Genomic DNA, 20535 nt, shown 5'->3' on the forward strand with positions numbered 1-20535 from the left:
AGCTACTGGTGTTGATTGGCTGAGAACATTTTGTCCTTTTGGAAGGCAGTGTGGGCCAGCGGGTAGGACATTATAATAGGACTCAGGAGACTGGAGCTCTAGTCTTTGCTTTGCCACTAGCCTACTGAGTGACTGTGGGGGAAAATGTGCCTCAATTTCCCCTTCTGTAAAATGGGATTAATGATCCTTATCTTCCTTTGTAAAGTGCTTTGCTATCTGTAGGTGAAAAGCCTGGTTTAAGAACTTGGTGATATTATTTTTAGACACTATTTTGAGTATCTCTAAGTTTATTTATTTTAATAAGCAGTCTTGTGAAATCTACAAAGGCCTAATAATGAATTAATATCTTTCTTCCACTAGCAAATAAGCCAGCCAGGCTATTCAAATTATGCCTGCTTTACATTGTAATCTGCAGCATTAGGTGAAATTCATGACTGAAAATTATCCAACTTGGTTTCTCAAAGTGTCAGCAAACTCCCATGACTGGAAATGCTGCAGAAGTCAAAAGTGAGATAAACTTTACTGTATGCTGTTATGATATAATCAGTTTATCTCTTGTAATAATGTATGGAGGCGGATGGGGGGGGGGGGTGAGAGGTGGGGGAGATGAATATGCTTACAGTCAGTTGCAAATCTCTGAAGGATCAAGAATGGATGTTAGGTATAAGGTGTTAAAAGATATTAAAACCAGCTTACACCCATTATACAATCCTACATGTAAATACCATAGAATGTTAACATGCATATGGTTTGTTATGACGTTAACTGGTCTTTTTTTAAAAAACATATTTTATTTTAGATCCATAAGCAACTGCTTCAGCTACTCGCTGTTCAGAAGGACTTGTGCAATCTGAAACAATGGGGTGGGGATCCTTTTTATCACAGAAGGTCCTGGAATAAGTGGATTGGCACATACATTTTGTCATTCAAAATGAACGCACGTTGGGTGTTATGCACACCTCACGCAAATGCTTTTGGGTAGTTTACTTCAAATGCGCTGCATTGTGTTACACAGAGAGTTGGATGGTACAACATCAAGGGCTCCAGCAAGCAAAGTGCTGATTGCTCAGGCCCTCACCTAGCAAAGCCCTTAAGCATGTGCTTAACATTAAGCACATGAGTTGTCGCATGGGCTTTAGTGCTTAAAGTGACACAAGCTCAAGTGCTTTGCTAGATGGGGGCCAGAGTTCTCAGCACCTTGCAGAATTGAGTCCCAGTAGCCTCTTCCATCATAGTTAATAGGGATCAGACCTACATTCCTGGAGAAGGGAACATGATCTCTTGTCTGAGGAACATTTGTGGAAATGGACGGTCTCAAATTGGAACACAGCGGAAGTCTCAAAGGATTTTACTTTCAAAGGAGATCTCTTTTGGCTTGGTAACAGCATTTATTTAAAGCAGTGGCATTCCCAGGCATTGGCAGCAGCTGCATTATACTTAAAGCATGGCTTAGATTGTACACCCTATGGGGCAGGGACCACTTTCATTGTATGGATATACACAGTGCCTAGCACAGTGGGGCCCTGAATCAGTTGGTATCTCCAGCTGCTATTCCAGTGCACAAAGATGATAGTCACTATGTGATCAGGAGCCTCCATAAAAGCATTCAGTGTTTACTTTTCTCTTTCATTAGGTTCTTAGCATGGTAATCAACGCAGCTTACAAACCAGGGAGTGTTCTACGAGAACTGCAGCTTGTAGAAGACCCGCAGTGGAATTTTCAGGAGGAAACACTCAAGGCAAAGTCAGTATTTACATGTGTTATCTACTCAACTAATTTACTTTTTTATTTTGAAGAAATGGAGTTGGTTGAAAAACCAAGGAACATTTTCATGAAATTTTTCATTTGGGGTTTTTTTTCCCCCCCCAAAAAATTTTGATTTTTTATTTCAGTGGTTTTTTAAATCAGTTCTGTAGCAGTTTAAACATTGTTTGGTTGTTTTTTTATGGGAATGGGGCAGATTTTGATAAAAAAATTAATCAAAATTTCCAATTTGATACTTTTCCACCAGCTCTTTTCAGAAATAACTTGCAATGGGAAAACGAAATATAAGTGTGGATTCAGAAAGTACTGAGTTTTATGAAATGCTGTTTTGATATAAAGTTTATCTATTATTAAATGGTATTAATCCAATTTATAAACTTATAAAATAAAAATACATTGATTTTTAATCTCTAATTTTAAGGGCCCTATAGTGAAGAAATGCATAACAAGAACCAAAGGTTGGAAGCTAAGCCAGACAAATTCTAATTAGAAATTAAGCACAATGTTTTAACAGTGAGTGGGATAAACCATTGGAGCAAACTACAAAGGGACGGGTGGATTCTCCATTTCTTGAAATCTTCACATCAGGACTAGATGCCTTTCTGGAAGATGATCTGTAACCAAACATATGTTACTGGGCTCAGTAATAATTGGGGAAATTCTAAGGCCTGTGTTACACAGGAGGTCAGACTAGATGATGTAATGGTGTCTTTTGATCTTAAAATCTATGCATTTATGCCTGCTTTATGTAATAGCGGACAGTTGTTTGTAATCATTTCTGTTTCTCCCCCATTATAATTAAACACTATCATTATATGTATTGAAGTATTTGGTTCTGAAATACAATGTTATTGTTTGCCATTGTATTGAATCCTTGGCCATACAGATTTCACAGTTATTAGTTATTCTATACTCAGATTTTGGGGTGTAGAATTTAGGACTTTCTATTCTAAAATTTCTGACTGTGTATCATTTGGAAGAATCTTGGTCAGAAAGGCAAAACTACTTGAAAGTTTCGACTTTTTATATTTCACTGTGAAGTCAAGAAAGATGTTTTCTCATACAATTTTGCTAAGGTAACAGGACTCTTTGGAGCAAAAGTGAAATCTGTTTCAAGTGAGGATTGCATCACATTGAAAACGTGGAAATTCACATTTTTTTGTATATTTTCAACTGGAAAATATTCCTATCTTCTTGAAATTTTGCATCAACTGATGCAAAAAATTTGGCAGATGAATTTTTTTTTTTTTTTTCAAAACTCTGTAAAAAGGAAAATATAAGCAGTTTGATGTTCCTTGGTGTCTGGTGCCTGCAGTTCCTCATGACATCAGTGTGAGCTGCAGGTGTTCAGCACCTCTGAAAATCAGGGTATAATTGTCCAGATGTAGAGTCCAATCCTGTAAACATTTAAGCCTGTATAAGACTTTACTGCTGACTGGTCCCATTTGGAATTCAGTGAGATTACTCATTTGAGCAAAATTACTCAAATATTTGCATAATCAGATCTTTAAAATAGGAGTAATAGGATTTATAGGTCCATTGAAAGTCAGCCAGGAGAGGGTGACATAATCAAACATTTGACCTGAGACTGACATTCCTTTCACTAGAGTGCAGTGGTGACTAATACACACATCCAACCAGTCTATTACACTGCGTGTACAGAACTTTGGTCCAGCTCCCGTAAAACACTGTCAGATTAAAGCCTGAAGAACCTGAAAACAGATTGATTTGATTTTGGTTTATTCATTTTGAGTTTGCTTGGGCTTCTTCCATTAGAAATCTGGCATTGTTTCTATTGAATCTGGCTGAATAGAATCAAAACCAGACTCATGAAATCAAACACCGCAGAAGTCTGAAGGCGATGCATGACATGTTGCATCAGATATGACAGCCAGTGCCACTTCTGAATCTTAAATTGCTGCTCATAGCGAGAAAATGTGTGTTCAAATCAAGTTTCAAGAACACTGGACCGCAACAGGCTGCTAATGATGACAGCTCTGAGGCCAGCTGGAATGTTTATGCTGCAGTCACCACGTGTCATGTCACCATCTTCCTTCTGATGTTAAGTGACAACTCCTTAGATCTTGATGATATTGCTGTTTGTTTTGGTGGAGGGGGAGATACAGGAAGGGATGTGCCTTTACACCAGCCTGAAAGCTGTATCGCCGGCTGCCAGGAATAAATTAGCTCAGCAGCAGAGCAACCTACATTCAGTTTACTCTGCTGTCAGCAGTGACCACCACAGAGTCAATTACACTTGCCTTGCGAAGAAGACAGAGAATTTGGAGTGTCCAAAAGGAGGCATGCACACAGTGAGATCACGGTTACTCTGCCTCATCAGTAGTCCCTGCTTTCCCTGACAGTAGTCAAACCTTATTTGTTTTGCTGTGATGAGCTAGAAATGTCATGCCCGATTGCCTGTGTCCTCCATGCTCAGAATCTCTGCTGGGGTCAACGGGAACTGCAAGTACTCAATCACCCGGACAATCAGGACACTTAATTTAGTGCCTAAATATGGATTTATGTGCTTGACTTTAGGCACCAAGATTTGAAAGTTTGGGCCTTTGAACCTTCCCCGTGCTCTAGTTTCTACAACTGTAAAATAAGGCTATTCATGCTTTTCTGCCTTCATACTGTGCTTTGAGATCTATGGATGAAAAATGCTCAAGAGTATGAACCGTGGCGAATCAACACCAGAGAAAAGATGTTCCTGAACCCCTGTGACTAGAACGTCTGAGCTTTGCCCAGCTCTAGTAGCCAATTGCAGCCGGAGGATTCTGTTAATCTTATCCTAATCTGAATCCTTTGCTCAATGATACCACACAACTAGGGTGCATTGAGCTTCAAAGAGAAGACTATGTTAACAATCGGCCGTGTACGCTTCACAAGTACTTCCCTTCCTTTGGTACAAAGAGCTCTAACATGGAGTCATGGGATGACACTAGGAAAAGGGAAATATTTTCTGCGCTGTACAGGTTCTTATCTTATGCACATCACTGAAGTTAGAAGGGCAACGATCCGTCTTGAGAGACAACGGTGTAGGCACCAAAGTCATTTAGTTACTGCGTGTCGTGCTACAGCATCGCAAGTGGCTCCTAAGTCCAATTCTCAAGCAACTGTCCTTGCCACAGATCATGTGTAGGCATAAAGAGCAGGGCCAGAAGATGAAGCTCGTGCACGTCTGGCATTTGAGAGCTGCTGCACTTTGCTTTCCTCACTCTCAACCACTTCTCTTCAGCCTCTGATTCCCTTCGGCAGTGGAGCCTGTTGCTAGCCCCCATCTTCCCAGCTTGGGGTGTCACTGTTGAAAGTGTTTAAGTCCCTCTTACTAATGTCCTTGAACCCGAGGGTAGGTCAGCCCAGTGGCTTTGGAACATTGTAGTATCTGCGTGAATATCAGGAACTGTAGGTGGAGTGACTAGCATAATGGATGGGTCTTGTGTGCATTTGGACATCTAGGTATGGCTGTAATTCAGAATAACAATAAACATTTCACCTGTGGAATTATCCTCTAAAGAATGTAGTGGAAGCCCCATAGTCCGGTAGATTTAAAGCCAGAGTGGACAAAATACTCGTAAACTTACCATGAGCAACAACTCTGCCCTGGCAGGAGGATGCACTAGACAGATCTAGTAGAACTTATCTATCTCTAGGTTCCATGCATGTCTGAATCAATAAAATATTGTATTCTAATATTCAATTAAAATGGGTTTTTAGATGAGCAGTTCCCAAAATAATTTGCTTCTGTTTAAATAATATATAGTTTTGTCATAACATAATAATAATTTAGGGCCCAATTATGGAACATTTACCTGGTTGAACACTTACTTATAAGAAAAGTCCCATTGGTGCTCACAGAGTTACCAGCTCAAATAAGTGATCACCAGTGTACGTAAGGGTTCTACAATCAGGAGATTTAATATTTAATATTTCATGGGAGTAGGTCAGCCATAATAATGTCATGGTTCAAGATGTTTCCAGTGTTGTAGCTGTGTTGGTTCTAAGATATTAGAGAGATAAAGTGGGTGACTTTTATTGGACCAACTTCTGTTGTTGAAGGAGGCAAGCTTTCAAGCATACACAGAGGTCTCCTTCTGGTCTCTGTGCGCCACAGCTAAATACAAAGTGGGACAGATTGTTTAGCACAAGAAGTTAACACATATTGTAAGATACCATTCAAGGTGAAGTGGGCAGTTAATATCTCTGTCGTAGGACAAAGGAGGGTTAGTCGGTTATGGATGGTTGTAATAAGCCATAAATCTAGTGTCCCTGCTCAGTCCATGATTTTTAGTGTTTAGCAAAGTTATGAATTTAAGCTCCCAGGCGCATCTTTGGAAAGCATTGTGCAGGTTTCCTTTGAGGATGAGGACTGATAGGTCAGATATAGAGTGATGGCTTTGTGAAAAGTGTTCGCTTACGGGTGATAGGGTGTCTTTGTCTTTTATCATTTTTTCTGTGAGTTCATTCGGGAATGTAACAATTGTCTCATTTCACCCACATAGTTACCAGCTACTTTTGGCTAAACTGTCTCGTGCTCATTCTTAGCCCAATGGTGAAGATTTTTCAGGGGAGTTTTTGATAACATTTCATGTGGCCATTTTTAAATCATCCAGGGTGTGCGAAGTGCATATTTGGAAATTGCCTTGGTTCTTAGATAATTTCCAAATTATTAGAGCCAGTTTCAAGCTACACCATCCACCTCTGTGAGGTCCCATATGTGGTCCAGTAACATTGTTTGGTCTTCTGCGCCTGAGACTGCAGATACATCAAGTAGGACTGGCGCAGAAGTCTAACGTCTCTCCACAACCATGACGAGCCATCTCAGGAGTGCTACCCAAGTGAATCCCAAGGGCCAGTCTGAATCCTGATTATGAGGAGTCTAAGATGTTGGTGGAAGATTAGATACAACTAGAGGAAAGTCATTGCCCCATTTTCATTGATTTTGCCTAGAAAGGGTGGCAGGAATTTGTGAGATCATTGGCATCCAGGATTATTTATTTTTGGAGAATTTGCTAGGAAAAAAAAGCATGCTTCAAGGAGTCAGGATCTCGGATAAAAACATTCAGGATTTATATCTGTAGCAGTCCCAGTCTTCACTGGATTTCACCGGCCATGAAGGGCAGGGTCCAGCTTATAGTTAGTGACTCAGATGTTCTTCAGAAGTCTAGTGCTTGACATGTGAGGTAGCTATAGTTTCTGTTAGGAATGGTGGGGCCTGGCTTTGGGTGTCTGTGGTTGGTACTTTGTGTCTGCAAGACACTCCCTGACATCCGGCTGATATTTTTTTCCCAGTGAGGTGAGCAGGGAGTTCCTTGCTAAGGAAAGGGGTTGGATCCAAAAACTGTTGAAGGAAATTCAAGTTTGCTAGTCAGTTGGCTATTCAGAATAGCCCCAATGACCAGAGAGACGACTGGCTGAATTCTGAAATGGTTAAGTGCTTTGAGTCCTGTTGAGAGCTCCTGCTGTTTGAAAAATCTATTTAGGACAAGGCTTTTCATGTCTCGGAGGATGCCTAAGCTTGTTTTTCCTTGAAAAGTCTCCTGATCGTTACTGTAGGGAGCTTTGAAGATTCTTGTTCTTTGCCTTTAGATGTAAAACATGTAATTAGAAAAACAAGATTGTTCAGCTAAGCTTAATGCTACAGTTGATTCTGCTGAACTTTAAAGTCTTACAGCGCTCTCAGGTTATTAGTGCATCATGCTTATTACTTAAAAGTAGCTGGCAAAATGAGAGTCTTATCATGATGGGAAATACCATATCCATAACAATAATATTTTTAATGACACTAATGGAAAAATGGTTTTCTAACTGTAGCCAGCGTAGGTCTTTTCATGAGGCTGTCAGAGGGTAGTTCGGATTACGTTAACGTCTTTAATGTTAAAAGGCTTACGGAGCGGTACATATGGAAAATATTAGTAAATCTTGTTGTACAGCTTACAGAGACACTGCCAAGACCAAAATCATGTTTAGAATTATATTCCATACCTGTCGCCGCAGATTTAATGATAAAAATCACCTTTGTATTTCCCCATCCATGCTGTTTCTTCACTCTTTGTATCTCACCTGGGCAATGAAATGTGACTGGTCTGCTTCTTTTTTCTTTCTCATTAGTTCCACCTTTTTGCTTTTGCAGGCCCTGTCGTGCAATGCTGTCCTCTTTGGGATCACTGCACCGTGGGGCGTAGTGCACATTTAGGATGAGATCCTGTCATGCTTCTCATGTTAAGTGGTGCCTGTAGACTTAGACGTCAAACAGTTTAGTTTGTGAAAAAGAAGATGGAGATTAGTGGTGTAGCAATAGAAAAAAGAAGTGGGTAAAGCAACCTAAACTCCATATTCACCGAATGAAAAGTGGGTTAGCTCAGTTTATCTGAAGTTAACTCTGGACTACACTACTGCTCCAGAAGTGACTTGATGTAAGGAATAGATGTACCTTCACAAGGAAAAAGTACCAGATGCTAAAGGGCTATTTAACCCAGCGGAGAAAGGTATAACAAGAACCAATGGCTGCAAGTTAAATCCAGATATATTCCAATTAAAAATAAGGTACAACTTTCCAACAGGGTTATTAAGCATTGGAACAAACTGTCAAGGAAAGTGGTAGATTCTTTATCTCTTGATGTCTTCAGATCACGACTGGATGCCTTTCTGGAAAATATGCTTTAGCTAAGAACTAATTATTGTGGCTCAGTGCAGATGTAACTGGATGAAATTCTCTGGCCTGTGTTAATAGGGAGTCAGACTAGATGATCTGATCATCCCTTCTGGCCTTACAGTCTATGCATCTATGAAATAAAGGGGGGAGAATTTGTCCCCTGGGAAGGCCTGGTTTTCTTGTTATTTCCCATAGAATCATTTCTGTTCACATTAGGTTTTGTACAACCCATTTTAAACATAACTTCCTCTGCTATCCTGGCAGTCATGCCATCTGTGCCAGGGGACAGAAATGTTCTCTTACCTCTTGCGAGGGAATAGGGAGCATTTTGTACAGCATGCCTATTGGAGTCTCTCGAGACTCACAAACAATCAGATCGTTTGAAAGCATGCAAGAGGACTAATGAGTTAGGGCCAGGTTTTTAAAGGTATTTCGGTGCTAACTCCCATTGAATTCAGTGGGATTTAGGCACCTAAAGTGTGTTAAAAATTTGGACTTTTCGTGACTGCAAAGCATTGTATCACAGCTCATTATGCCCTCGCTCTGTTTGCAGTCAGCGTAGTAATGGCAGTATCATATGCACCTGACTGACCCTTGATCACTTATGGTTTTGTAAAAACAAAGTTCAGATAATATTTAGTTTTGCCCCCTAAATTGCCATTGAATAAAGGCCTCTGAGCATCACGAAGACTGATAACTTGCAATGTTCCTGGTGCTCAAACAGCTATCTTCAAATCCCTACAGTCACTTCCTGCACCTCCACATTTCCAGAACAGGATTTTAATGGTTGGACTAAAGCAGGAAGTTATGCTTTATCAGTTACCCTCTGAGTTATGGCATAACTTTCAGTCTTATAGTGATGTGTCATTAAAGTATGTCTCTCATCACATCAGTCTGGTCCTCCCTCTTTTGTTCCATGTCCCACTATCCTTTCTTCCCCCTGTTCTAAGACTGCCTAGTTTATCATCTGTCCTCTTCAAGAGCTCCTAGCCTCAGTGCTCTTACGCATGCTGCCTGCGTCCCTTCTCCCATTTTTCTCAGCTACAGTGTCTTTGCTCTTCATCAGTTCCAGTCCAGTGAGTTCTTTTTACTTTTCTCTCCTCTGCGCCTGTTTATACTACCAAGGCGCTGCTCTACGATGCATTTGCTCGATTGTCTCTCATGCTGCCGTTATGCAGAACGTGTAAGACATGCTTTAAAAACCATTATCTCACTGTTTACAATAGCTTTACACTGCTGTTTAATAAATTATGTAGATAAGTGGAGTTCACAGCTCCAGTATATTATGCAAGGTGGGAAGCTGTACCTAACGTCAGCCGTTTCTCTCTCAAATATGCTTTCTAGAAAGCACCGTAACAATAGTTTTAGTGGCACATGATTTAGGGCTAACCTCTGCCTTGTGAATCCGAGTGCTGAATATTGCCCTAGGAGTTCCAGACACTGAGGCCTGATCCAAAGCTCAAAGAAATCAATGGAACGGCTCCCATTGACTTCAGTGTGCTTTGGGTCAGACCCTAGAGAAGAAGAGCAGAATACCGGCAGCAACGTCCACTGCACAGATCTGAGAGCTGAATTCTTCCTCTAACATTTACTCTTCTCCTCTCATGGCAAAGCACCTAGGCCCAGATTTTCAAAGGTATTTAGGTGCCTAACTCCCATGATTCCAATGGGAGTTAGGCGCCTAAATATCTTTGAGGATTTGGGTCTTAGACTCCCATTGACTTCAGTATGTTTTGGGACAGGCCCCTTGAGCGCTAAACAAGCATTTCAAATTAGAGCACAATTAAGAGTATCATAGACTCATAGACTTTAAGGTCAGAAGGGACCATTATGATCATCTAGTCTGACCTGCACGACGCAGGCCACAGAACCTCACCCACCCAGTCCTGTAATAGACCCCTAACCTATGACTGAGTTACTGAAGTCCTCAAATCATGGTTTAAAGACTTCAAAGTAAAGAGATTCCACCAGCAAGTGCCGTGTGCCCCATGCTGTAGAGGAAGGCGAAAAACCCCCAGGGCCTCTGCCAGTAGGCCCTGGGGGAAAATTCCTTCCTGACCCCAAATATGGCAATCAGCTAAACCCTGAGCATGTGAACAAGACTCACCAGCCAGACACCTGGGAAAGAATTCTCTGTAGTAACTCAGAGCCCACCCCATCTAACATCCCATCACAGGCCACTGGGCGTATTTACTGCTAGTAGTCAAAGATCAGTTCATTGCCAAATCACAAGGTCAAACCCAGCTATAACAGAATAAAAAGTCAAATGATGCCGTGTCACTAAATGGGGGACCTAACACATGGGCAAATAATGACTCAGAGTGAAAACTTCTTGGAAGATAGAGCTTCCAGGTTAAAGCAGACATGGATGATCATGAAACAGAGGTCCAGCAGGAGGGATCTCTGTGCCCTGTGGCTACGACTATAGAATCTTGTTCAGTGCTGGCCCCCCCTAAAAGACAGGTGACACCAGAGACCACCTACCCACTCAGAGGAGGCTTGTGAAGCAGGTCTCAGTTAGGTCCAGGAATTGACATTTCTTCAGCAAGCCATCCAGTGCTTGTAACTAACACCGTAAGACGTTTGTGCTGCTCACAGTTCTTTATAGCCAGTCAGCATGCAAGACAAAGATCGTAATCCCAGGCCCCAGGCCAAGGGTCTGCAGACTAACAATCTGGGTGTGTGCAGAACCATAGAATAAGATGCAATGCAATACAATATCCCCATTGACCGCTCCCACCGTTGTGACCTTGCCGTCATCTTTGACTCTCTTCTCTCTTGCCTTCTCCCCAAATCACCAGTCTCCAGATGCCATTTCCTCACTAAACCCACAGCTCCAAACCTTGCCCACCCTTTGGTCTCTCTGACCTTGAGTCCCCTGCCAGCTTTATTGCATCCTGCTTTCCCCCATTTTAGGCTATCTGAATTACAGTTGTTACAACCGATATGCCTTAATTCTGCCCTTCAATACATTGGTCCCCTTGAAGTCAATGAGAGGAGCATCTATGTAACGGAAGGCAGGATTGGGTTTATAACATCCAAAGTTCTCACTTCATTAGTTACGTGTGATCTTGCAATACTCTTTTCTAGATACAGAGGGAAAACGTACAGGGCAACAGTCAAGATTGTGCGAACGTCTGATCAAGTGGCAGATTTCTGCAGAAGAGTCTGTGCAAAACTGGAGTGCTGTCCAAATTTGTTTAGCCCTGTGCTGGTCGCTGAAGTCTGCCCTGAGAACTGCTCCATTCATACCAAAACAAAATACAGTGAGTATCCGCTGAAATATTGCTCTGTTGCTATAAAGGAATCAGTGCGTTGGGAGGATGTTCATGATATAGTCATAAAAAAATACTTAATTTAGTACATGTTTCTTTCTTTCTTTCTGACCTATAGCATAATGAATTGCAAATAGTAGCACTAATGCATCAAAATGTTGCACATCCTTTTGGCTGAGCTCACTGATTGGTGCGCATAACCTTAGGCCTGCTCTCTGTAGCATAGGGAACTGACCAGGTCACTCCGCACCAGCCAGCCAGACCCATAGTGTGAGATGTGCACGGGAGGTCACAAACCCAATCTCCATGGTCTCCGTTTCAGCGTCTCCCTCCAACTTCATGCCCCAAGGATCTTTGCTTTTTCTGCCATTCTGTTCCGTTATTTCCAAGGACTCGTTATGTTTTCTCTGCCTACAGGAGGTGCCAATTGGAGTATCTAATATTCCCCATCTCAGGCCACCTGTTGCATTAAGGCTACATCTAAACTACACACCACTTTCGGCAGGGTGGAGGGTATGTGCAGCTCCACGCTGCTGTGTGTAGATACACATCAGCCAAAGGCTCTGCCGGAGAAGCTGCCTTTCCCTGTGGAGAAGAAGGGCTCCGGCAGTGGGGAGCTGGCAGCCTTTCCCCACTGCTGGAATCCTTTCCTGAGGCAGGGAAGGGCTCCAGCCAAAAGAGTAGGGTGGCCACTCCCACCGTTCCCTGAATATTGGTTGGTCTGGTACTTCCGGGAAAGGCGTGGGCCTGCCCCCGCCTGTGTGGCCCCTTCCCCACCAGCATGACCTCGCATGCGGTCACACCACACAGAGGATGCCATTTGGAAGAGCATGCCACCCTGCCCCTGCTGGCACGACCTTGCACAGATGGTGCAGGTCCAGGTACATACCCACACCCTTCAGGCGTGTCTTTACTAGCTTAATCCATGCCTCACCATCTACACTGCTATTTAAACCTGTTTACCCTACATGCTGTCAGAAAAATCCTGCAGTCTGCACCCTTAGATGATGGTTTGGGCTGGTTACCACATTATTTGCCGTTCTGTGTTCTTTTAACCTTTGCGGTATCAGGTGTTGACTTTCACTCATATGCACCAACATCCAGTCGGTGGTGATCTTATGTGGTAGGATGGATTTTGCTTAATTTTTAAAAGAGTGAGTTCTTTGGACCACATTATTCATTGCTAATAAGTCCAATTCTGATCTGTTGCACCAGTATAAATCTGGAGCGTGCCTGCCAAAGTCTGTGGCATTGTCTCACTTCAAATTAAGTGTGTGCTTATGCTTCCGTGAAGTCAATTTTGCTGAAAAGGGATGGACTGCTGATCCAAGTCCTGAAGGTAGAATTGGGTTCCATGCTCCATAAGACAAATTTTACATTAGTATAACTTTATTGATTTCAAGTGAGTCACTTCTATTAACAGCACAGTGAGAGGAGAATCAGGCCCTATGTCTCTATATGCTAATATGCAGTTTGGGATTAGTTGTTGTTATACAGAGAAATATTTATTCTTTTAGGACCTGATCCAAAGCCCACTGAAGTCAGCAGAAGTCAGATCTTTGCTGCATTGACTCAACAAATACTTTGGCCGTGATATTCAGAACGCTGGCAGCTCCCATTGAAACCGATGGCAGCTGCAGACTCTCCTCACCTTTGAAAGTTAGGCCGGTCATTTTCATGCTATGAACTCAACGTGCATTCAGTCAAATCCTGAAGTCCTCATTCAGTTCTTAGGCAAAATTCCCAGCCTGTGCAACAAAAGTTTTGCCTAAGTAAGTATTAAGTGCTGAGTAAGGACTTCAGAATTTAACCTATCGCGAATAAATATGTAGGAATAGATGTCTAAATTATAATAGTTTTGACCATTTTGTGACAATAGGCCAAGACGGTATGAGGTATTTCATTCTTCCTTGGCACATTGTCTGACAACCAAGGTTTCTTTAAAGTTCCCAGTGACAGCCGCTGTGAAGGAGTGGTGTATTACATTGAATCAATAGCATGAAGCAAGCAAAAGCTTAATTTTCTTTGTGGTTATGTTTTTACTGTATGTTTTGCTCCAGCCTATTATTATGGGAAGAGGAAAAAAATCATTAAGCCTCCAATTGGGGAAAATAACAACATGAAAAGTGGACATATCAAACCAACAAGGCGCAGAAAGAGGCGGAAATCCATTTTTGTGCAGAAGAAAAGGAGATCGTCTGCTGTCGATTTTAACGCTACGGGCTCTGCAGAGGTACATGCTGGATTATGCTCATTCACCGTGTTATGGAACAGTGCTCAGCACATTACATTGCTTTTCAGAAATATAAATATTCAACAAGAACCCTAGTGCTGTTCTTCACCTTTGAGATGAGGGTCCCTTAAATATACTGAAAGCTCTTCACCTGAAAGCTCTGCTTTGCTGCGGTGCCAAGAAAAGTTTGACAATAGTTAGGCAGTTGGCATGCTCACTGTCTCATTGTTGTGCTCCCCAGTCTGTCTGTCTGTATCCATTTGTTGTCTCTTGTCTTCTACTTAGATTGGAAGCTCTTTGGAGAGGGCTGTCTTTTTGTTTGCATTTGTACAGCAACTAGCACAGTGGGGATCCTGGTCCATGACTTGGGCTCCAAGACACTATTGCAATACAAATAATAAATGCGGAAAGGACATTTATACGTTGCACTTGAGTCAGCGTGGGTTCCAGTACTCTATTAATTAGTTATTGCTTAATATGTTAAGTTCACGGCACTTAAAATTGTTCTAGGTGCTTTATAGAACAAGTGAAAGACAGGATTGTCCCGAAGACTATACAATGTAAGACCTCAATCCTACAAAGATTTAGGCCTTGTCTACACACCAGCTTGAACTGGTGTAGTTAAACTGGTCCCATATGGACACTCATTTCCATTTAAAAATGGCTTATTTTGGTTTTCCTTAAACCTGTATCTAATCAACTTAAGTTAAATCCAAATAAAGTATGCTTAAACAGAAATAAGTGTCCACCCAGCCTTTGCAATTGATTTAACTAAGCTGGTTTGAAATAACACCTGAAGTTAAACCAGTGCAACAATGCATGTAGACATGCCCTTATCCACATGCTTAACTTTCCACATCTGGGTAGAACTGTACATCCAAACCTGTTTGTAAAATTAAGCGCCTATTAAAGCCTCATCTAAATTTAAATCTTAGCTGACATAGCTATGTCAGTTAGGAATGTGAAAAAAATCCCGCTTGTAACCGGCATACTTTTGCTGGCAAAACCCTTAGTGCAGACATAGTTATATTAGCAAAAAAGTCCTTTTGCTTAGTTTATTCAAGTAACAGATATAAGCTATATCTACAAAAGCACTCTTGCCATCTAAGATGAGTCTCCATTAAGAGGGTTTGCCAGCATAACTATACCAGTATAGTTATAGCTGAAAATCCTTTGAGTGTAGACAGGGAGCATGTGTTTGTGGGACGTGGGCCCAAATCGTAGACAGATCAAAATCAGGTGTTGATCCAAAAGACACTGAAGTCAATGAGAGCCTTTGCACCATCTCCAAGAACCTCTGGATCATACCCAAAGCAAGTGAGATAAATGGAAGTGAAGCAAAGTGGTGAAGCTGGGTGATGTTTATGTCTACACAGCAAAAGCTGTACACAGGCTAACCTGCCCGAGCCATCTTAAATCCAGCCAGCAGGAGTAACAATAGTACTGAAGACAGCAAAGTGCAGGCTTCTGAGTGAGCTAGTGAGCCAAGTACATACTCAGGGTCCAGGCCATTTTTGTATGACATGCACTGAAACCCAAGCTGTTCTGTCTTTGCTTAGATTGCTACCCACGATTGCGGGATTCAGTCTAGCTCAGGTTGGCAAGCCCATGCACAGATTTTGCTGTGTAAATTCACCCTTAGAGTGGTCAGATTTGGGCACACCTGAATGGTGCAGTGAATAATCATTAACTCACTTCACGCATGCGATATGTTTTCTTGTAGCAGATAAAACTATAAACTGTAAGACGAGACAAACTGGGCTGCATTAATACCGACTCGTGAAAACGATGGCAGGTCTAAGCCCACGAAGTGTAGTCAGCCTTGGCCAAATTCTGATTTCTCCTTAAGAAAACCTAAATGTGGGCAAAATTATGCACTGACATTTACTGAAGCTCAGATTCTGAGCAGCATTTCATCTGTTGTGTGCGTTTCATATATATGTGTCCAGCAGGTTTTGTTTCTGAGGGACATTATAAAGTTACAAATTTGGAAATACCATGCTTATTAGAGCTGATGAGGAGCTGTAGTTTCTATTTTGCAGGAAATTCTGCAAATTGGAAATTTTTTCCATTCCAAAATGGAATGAAAAATGGAAAATTTCAAAGTTTCCCACTAAATGAAATTCTGAAAAAAAATTGTGTCCGGTCGATCGAAATGTTTCCTTCGGATAAAATCAAAACATTTCATGCCATTTTTTCACTTTTTAAAACTTTTAAGCACTTTTTTACCTAAAAACAATTACTTGAATTTGGAAAAGTCGTTTTGAAATGAAAAATCGAAATTTTCCATTCTGAAAGTATTAAAGCGGGAATGGATGTTTCAGCATTGTCAAAATATTTTGTGTCAGTTTTTATTGACTAAATAAAATTCAATCAAAATTGACACATTTTTTGAAATGTGTCAATTTAGATGAAAATGGTATTTCCCAGCAAAAAACTTCCAACAAAAGTTTTTTTGACCAGCTCGAATGCATCTTTTTAACCATCAGGGTAATTAACCACTAGAGTAGATTATCAAAGGATGTGGAAAATTTGCCATCGCTTTGAGGCCTGAAAAGGAGAAAGTTTTAAAATCTAATTTACTTTTTCCCTCCTCTCAGCTTGGACAATGAAAAAAGACTCATTGGTTTCATTTTTTTCTAGTCAGTTTCACCTCCCAGTTCTCATGCCTTAGGACAAGACTGCATCATTAGAGTTGCAAGCACTGCAGAGGAACATTCACACTGAAATGAAAAACTTTTTGTTGACTATTTTTTGAAAAACAGGAAAACAAATTCATTTTAATATTAGGTTTTGTGACCAAACTAAATTTGGGGGCCTAAATGGTATGATGCTATGGCATATATAGGAGGATAATTCAGCTGAAGTCAATGGATTGACATTGGTGTAAATGTGAGTAGGATTTGACCTCATAGCTCTTTTGTCTGAAAAAGAAAACATACCACTATGTTAAACCCCATGTCATGACGTTTAAACCCCATGTCCCTGATGATCTCGTTATAGGAAAGCGAAGAGGAGGAGCCAGACGCTATGGAAGATGAGACAGGGAGTGAAGAAACCAGCTCAGAGCTACGCGATGACCAGACTGACACCTCCTCTGCCGAGGTACCTTCAGCCCGACCAAGAAGAGCAGTGACATTACGAAGCAGCACAGAGTCAGATAGACCTCCTCCCATCGAGAGAGCTAGAAGGGGCCGCAAAACACAGTCTCTCTCTTACACTGAAGGAGAGAAGTGCACTCAAGTCAAGGAGGTGGGTAGATTGGTGAACTACTCAGCTCCCAATTAATGGTAATATTTTTTCCATTATGTATCAGATGTTAACAATCTGCAGAGAGCACCACATGCTCTACAAATGAGCATTTCTGGGCACTGTGACATTTTCTTTACAAGTGGTTTGGATCTTGCAGGAAATAAAGCAAGAAGAGGAAGAGAAACTCATCCTCGATAGCAATCCATTGGAGTGGACTGTGACTGACGTTGTGAGGTTTATTAAATTGACAGACTGCGCTCCCCTGGCCAAAATATTTCAGGAACAGGTATGCTACCTCATCTTACCTCTCTCTCAGTGCAGACACTGTAGTAATGGTGTTTATTCACAGCACAGGAAAGTGGAACTGAGCCTTTCTGAAAAGGATGAAGACTAGATCTTTCTTGTTCATTAAAGGTGAAATCCACCCTTGTCAGGGTCGGTATGAGGCAGATGCACCACCTACATCCTCAAACTAGGCTGGTTTGGTACCTAGGTAAATGATACCTAGGATGTCTGATGGCCCTCACCACAAGTGTGAACGTCACCCTAGCTAATTAGATTAAGCAGTGGACCAGGTCGCAGAAAACCCAGGTTCTCATCTTGGCTCTGCCATTGAGCCAGTGTATGGCTTCGGGCAAGTTGGTTTGGTCAAAATTGTCTGACTGAAATTAGGCACCAAAATCCATAGGCATGCTCATAAAAAGGTGTCCTGATTTTAGGAGGTGCTGAACGCTTCCAATTAAAGGCAATTAAATCTGCAGGAGCTCAGTACTTCTGTCATCAAGCTAATAGTGCCTTTCATCTCAAAGAACCATGGTCATGTATGATGGATGGATAGAATGAGTCACTCCTCCACTAATGAATGACATCCACTGCTATCAAATTCATGCTAAAGAGGGGATCTCTAGTAAATGATACCTCAAGACCTGCTCTAGGAATTATTTCAAGGAAGTTCTATGGCCTGTGCTGTACAGGTCAGACTAGATGATCATAATGGTCCCTTCTGCCCTTAGAATCTATGAATCTATGAAATCAGATCTTAACCAGACTGGAATGTTGCCAGGACACCAAAGCTGACACCCCTTCTCTTGCCTAGAATGCTATGGGATCGATCTTTAACTAACCACGAGTGATCAATGTTTTGGCTCTGCTTATCTGCAAGACAGCACCTGGAGGCTCCTAGCAACATGCTAATTTATTGAGTTGAAACATACAAGAAAACTCTACCGAGTAGGTGTTTGTGATCAGAAGAGTACTTACCGTATACAGGTATCGTCTGTGTTCAGGAGTCTAGAAGATGCTAAATAAGATGACTGTGGACACAATGAGTTGGTGTTTTTTCTGACCTTTGCAGGTTGTCAACCCTGTGAATCTCTTTGACTGACTTCGACACCTCTGTTTTTCCCCCTGTGATCATACGTTCAGATTCTACTTGTTGCCTTTTAAATCTGGTGGGTTTTTGTTTTTCTCAAAGACTTGAGCTCTTAATTAACCAGTGGAACCAAGGAGGAAATCAGGAGAGAATGGTTGTAAAATCTTTCATCTGCAGCATTGGGCAGCTAAGGGAGCTGGTGAAGAACTATAAGAATCTTTCATTTGCAGTTCAAATCCAAATCCCATTGGTTGTGTCTGAAAACGATCGCTATCTGATGGCTGCTCAGTGTCCTGTGTGAAATGAGTTATTTATTTATTTATTTATTTGTATTATCATAGAGCCTGGGAGTCCTACTCATGGATCAGGACCAGATTTGCTAGGCACTGTACAGGCACAGACCAAAAAGACAGTCCCTGCCCCGAGGAGTTTACAATCTCAGTGTAAGGCTAGAGACAACACGTGGATAAGACAGACCGAGGGGGGGAGTACAAGGAAACAATGAGACGGTAGTGATCAGCAATGATAAACAGTGGTATCAGCGCACCAATGGCCTAAATCAGTTCCCAGTGGCCAGGTGGCCACACCAGAATTAGCATTGTTGTTAGCAGTAGGGGAAGCCAAAGACTGAATGGGGCATGCTTTGAACTGCTCTCCAATCCCTAGAGATTTTCTTTCCAGGTCAGGGGCCAACACAGCATACAGAGGAAGTGTGGCCTTGTGGTTAAGGCACTCAAATAGGACTGAGGAATTCTGCAGTGAGTTCCCTGCTCTGCCCCAGATTACCTGTCTGAGGCAAGGCCTCTCTCTGGGCCTTAGTTCCCCACCTGTAAAATGGGAATAGTGGTACTTCCTCTTTCTCAGCCATGTCTATTCAGAGTGTAAGCTGTTCGGGCCAGGAACTGTCTCTACAGCATCTGTTTCACTGGGGCTCTGATCTCATTTGGAACCTTTAAGTATAAGACAAATTAGACATACTAATATGTAGCTGCTGTGTAGCTAGATGCCTTCCTCTCCCAGGTTGTCAGTCAGCTGTACAAGCCCTAAAGCAAAACCTCCTGTTCCACGTTTTCAAGTCCTGTAGTCGTCTACAAACAGCAACGTCTCGTTGTCTCTTCTTTCCTTAGGACATAGATGGCCAAGCACTTCTGCTGCTGACGCTCCCAACAGTGCAAGAGTGCATGGAGTTGAAACTTGGCCCCGCCATCAAGTTGTGTCACCAGATCGAGCGAGTGAAGGTTGCTTTCTATGCACAATACGCCAACTGACTCTACTGCTCCTTGCATTTCCTTCCAATCCCTCTCTTTTTTTATTTTTAACATTACAACTCATTTGGGTATTTTTCCAGAACGCGTGGAATTGGAAGCTCCGAGGCACCTCCTGTACAAAAACAAACAAACAAAAAAAAATCCAAGTGGAATGTATATTTCCATATTTGTAAAGCACATTGAAGTATTTCTGCCGTCTCTTCATGTGAACATATCCAAGAGTGTTATATTGTGAGGGAGCAAGGCTATAATATAGCAGAAGGTTTATCTTTTTTTAAAAAAATGAACAAGCTTTCCTACGAACGGCAAACACATTCCATGTTCAAGCATTTATAGCTGATTGTGGTGTCTTGAGGTCAATTTCTGGACATAAATGATCCCTTCCGTGATTCCAACACACTTCTTTCATATTGAAATGTGAGTGATCATTGTTAAAGTGACCCATGGCTTCCTGCAACTTTGATCTTAATGATCAATGTGCTTTTTTTCTTTTCAGTCTTACAAAGAAAGAGATATAACAGTGATACGTGAAGTAACATATTATCAAGTGATTTTAAAAAGGGAAATCCAAACCATGCTCTCTGTTGTAGCAGACACAAATACAATGATCTAAAAGAGATGTATCAAAGCATAGTACCCAGGAACTCTTCCCAAGCTCAACAGAGCTATGTACAGTAAGCTGATGTCTCTGTGGTTGGATCTGTACAGTTCTTCCT

At 41.7% G+C, this 20535-nt stretch overlaps 1 protein-coding gene across 1 annotated transcript in view; it reads left to right on the forward strand.

The window, feature by feature from the left end:
* The window catches only part of SFMBT2 (Scm like with four mbt domains 2), a 164082-nt gene extending 144263 nt beyond the window's left edge, over positions 1-19819 (forward strand). Inside the window, exons 16-21 of the mRNA XM_067534887.1 lie at positions 1634-1743; positions 11510-11685; positions 13755-13927; positions 16931-17191; positions 17337-17465; positions 19679-19819. Coding sequence (XP_067390988.1) covers positions 1634-1743; positions 11510-11685; positions 13755-13927; positions 16931-17191; positions 17337-17465; positions 19679-19819 — 990 coding nt within the window. The remainder of the gene's footprint in view (positions 1-1633; positions 1744-11509; positions 11686-13754; positions 13928-16930; positions 17192-17336; positions 17466-19678) is intronic.
* Positions 19820-20535: the final 716 nt, after the last annotated feature.

Source organism: Emydura macquarii, unplaced genomic scaffold, assembly GCF_026122565.2.
Source record: "Emydura macquarii macquarii isolate MOO-44397 ecotype Brisbane River unplaced genomic scaffold, CSIRO-AGI_Emac_v2 contig_3470, whole genome shotgun sequence".
Classification (NCBI taxonomy): domain Eukaryota; kingdom Metazoa; phylum Chordata; order Testudines; family Chelidae; genus Emydura; species Emydura macquarii.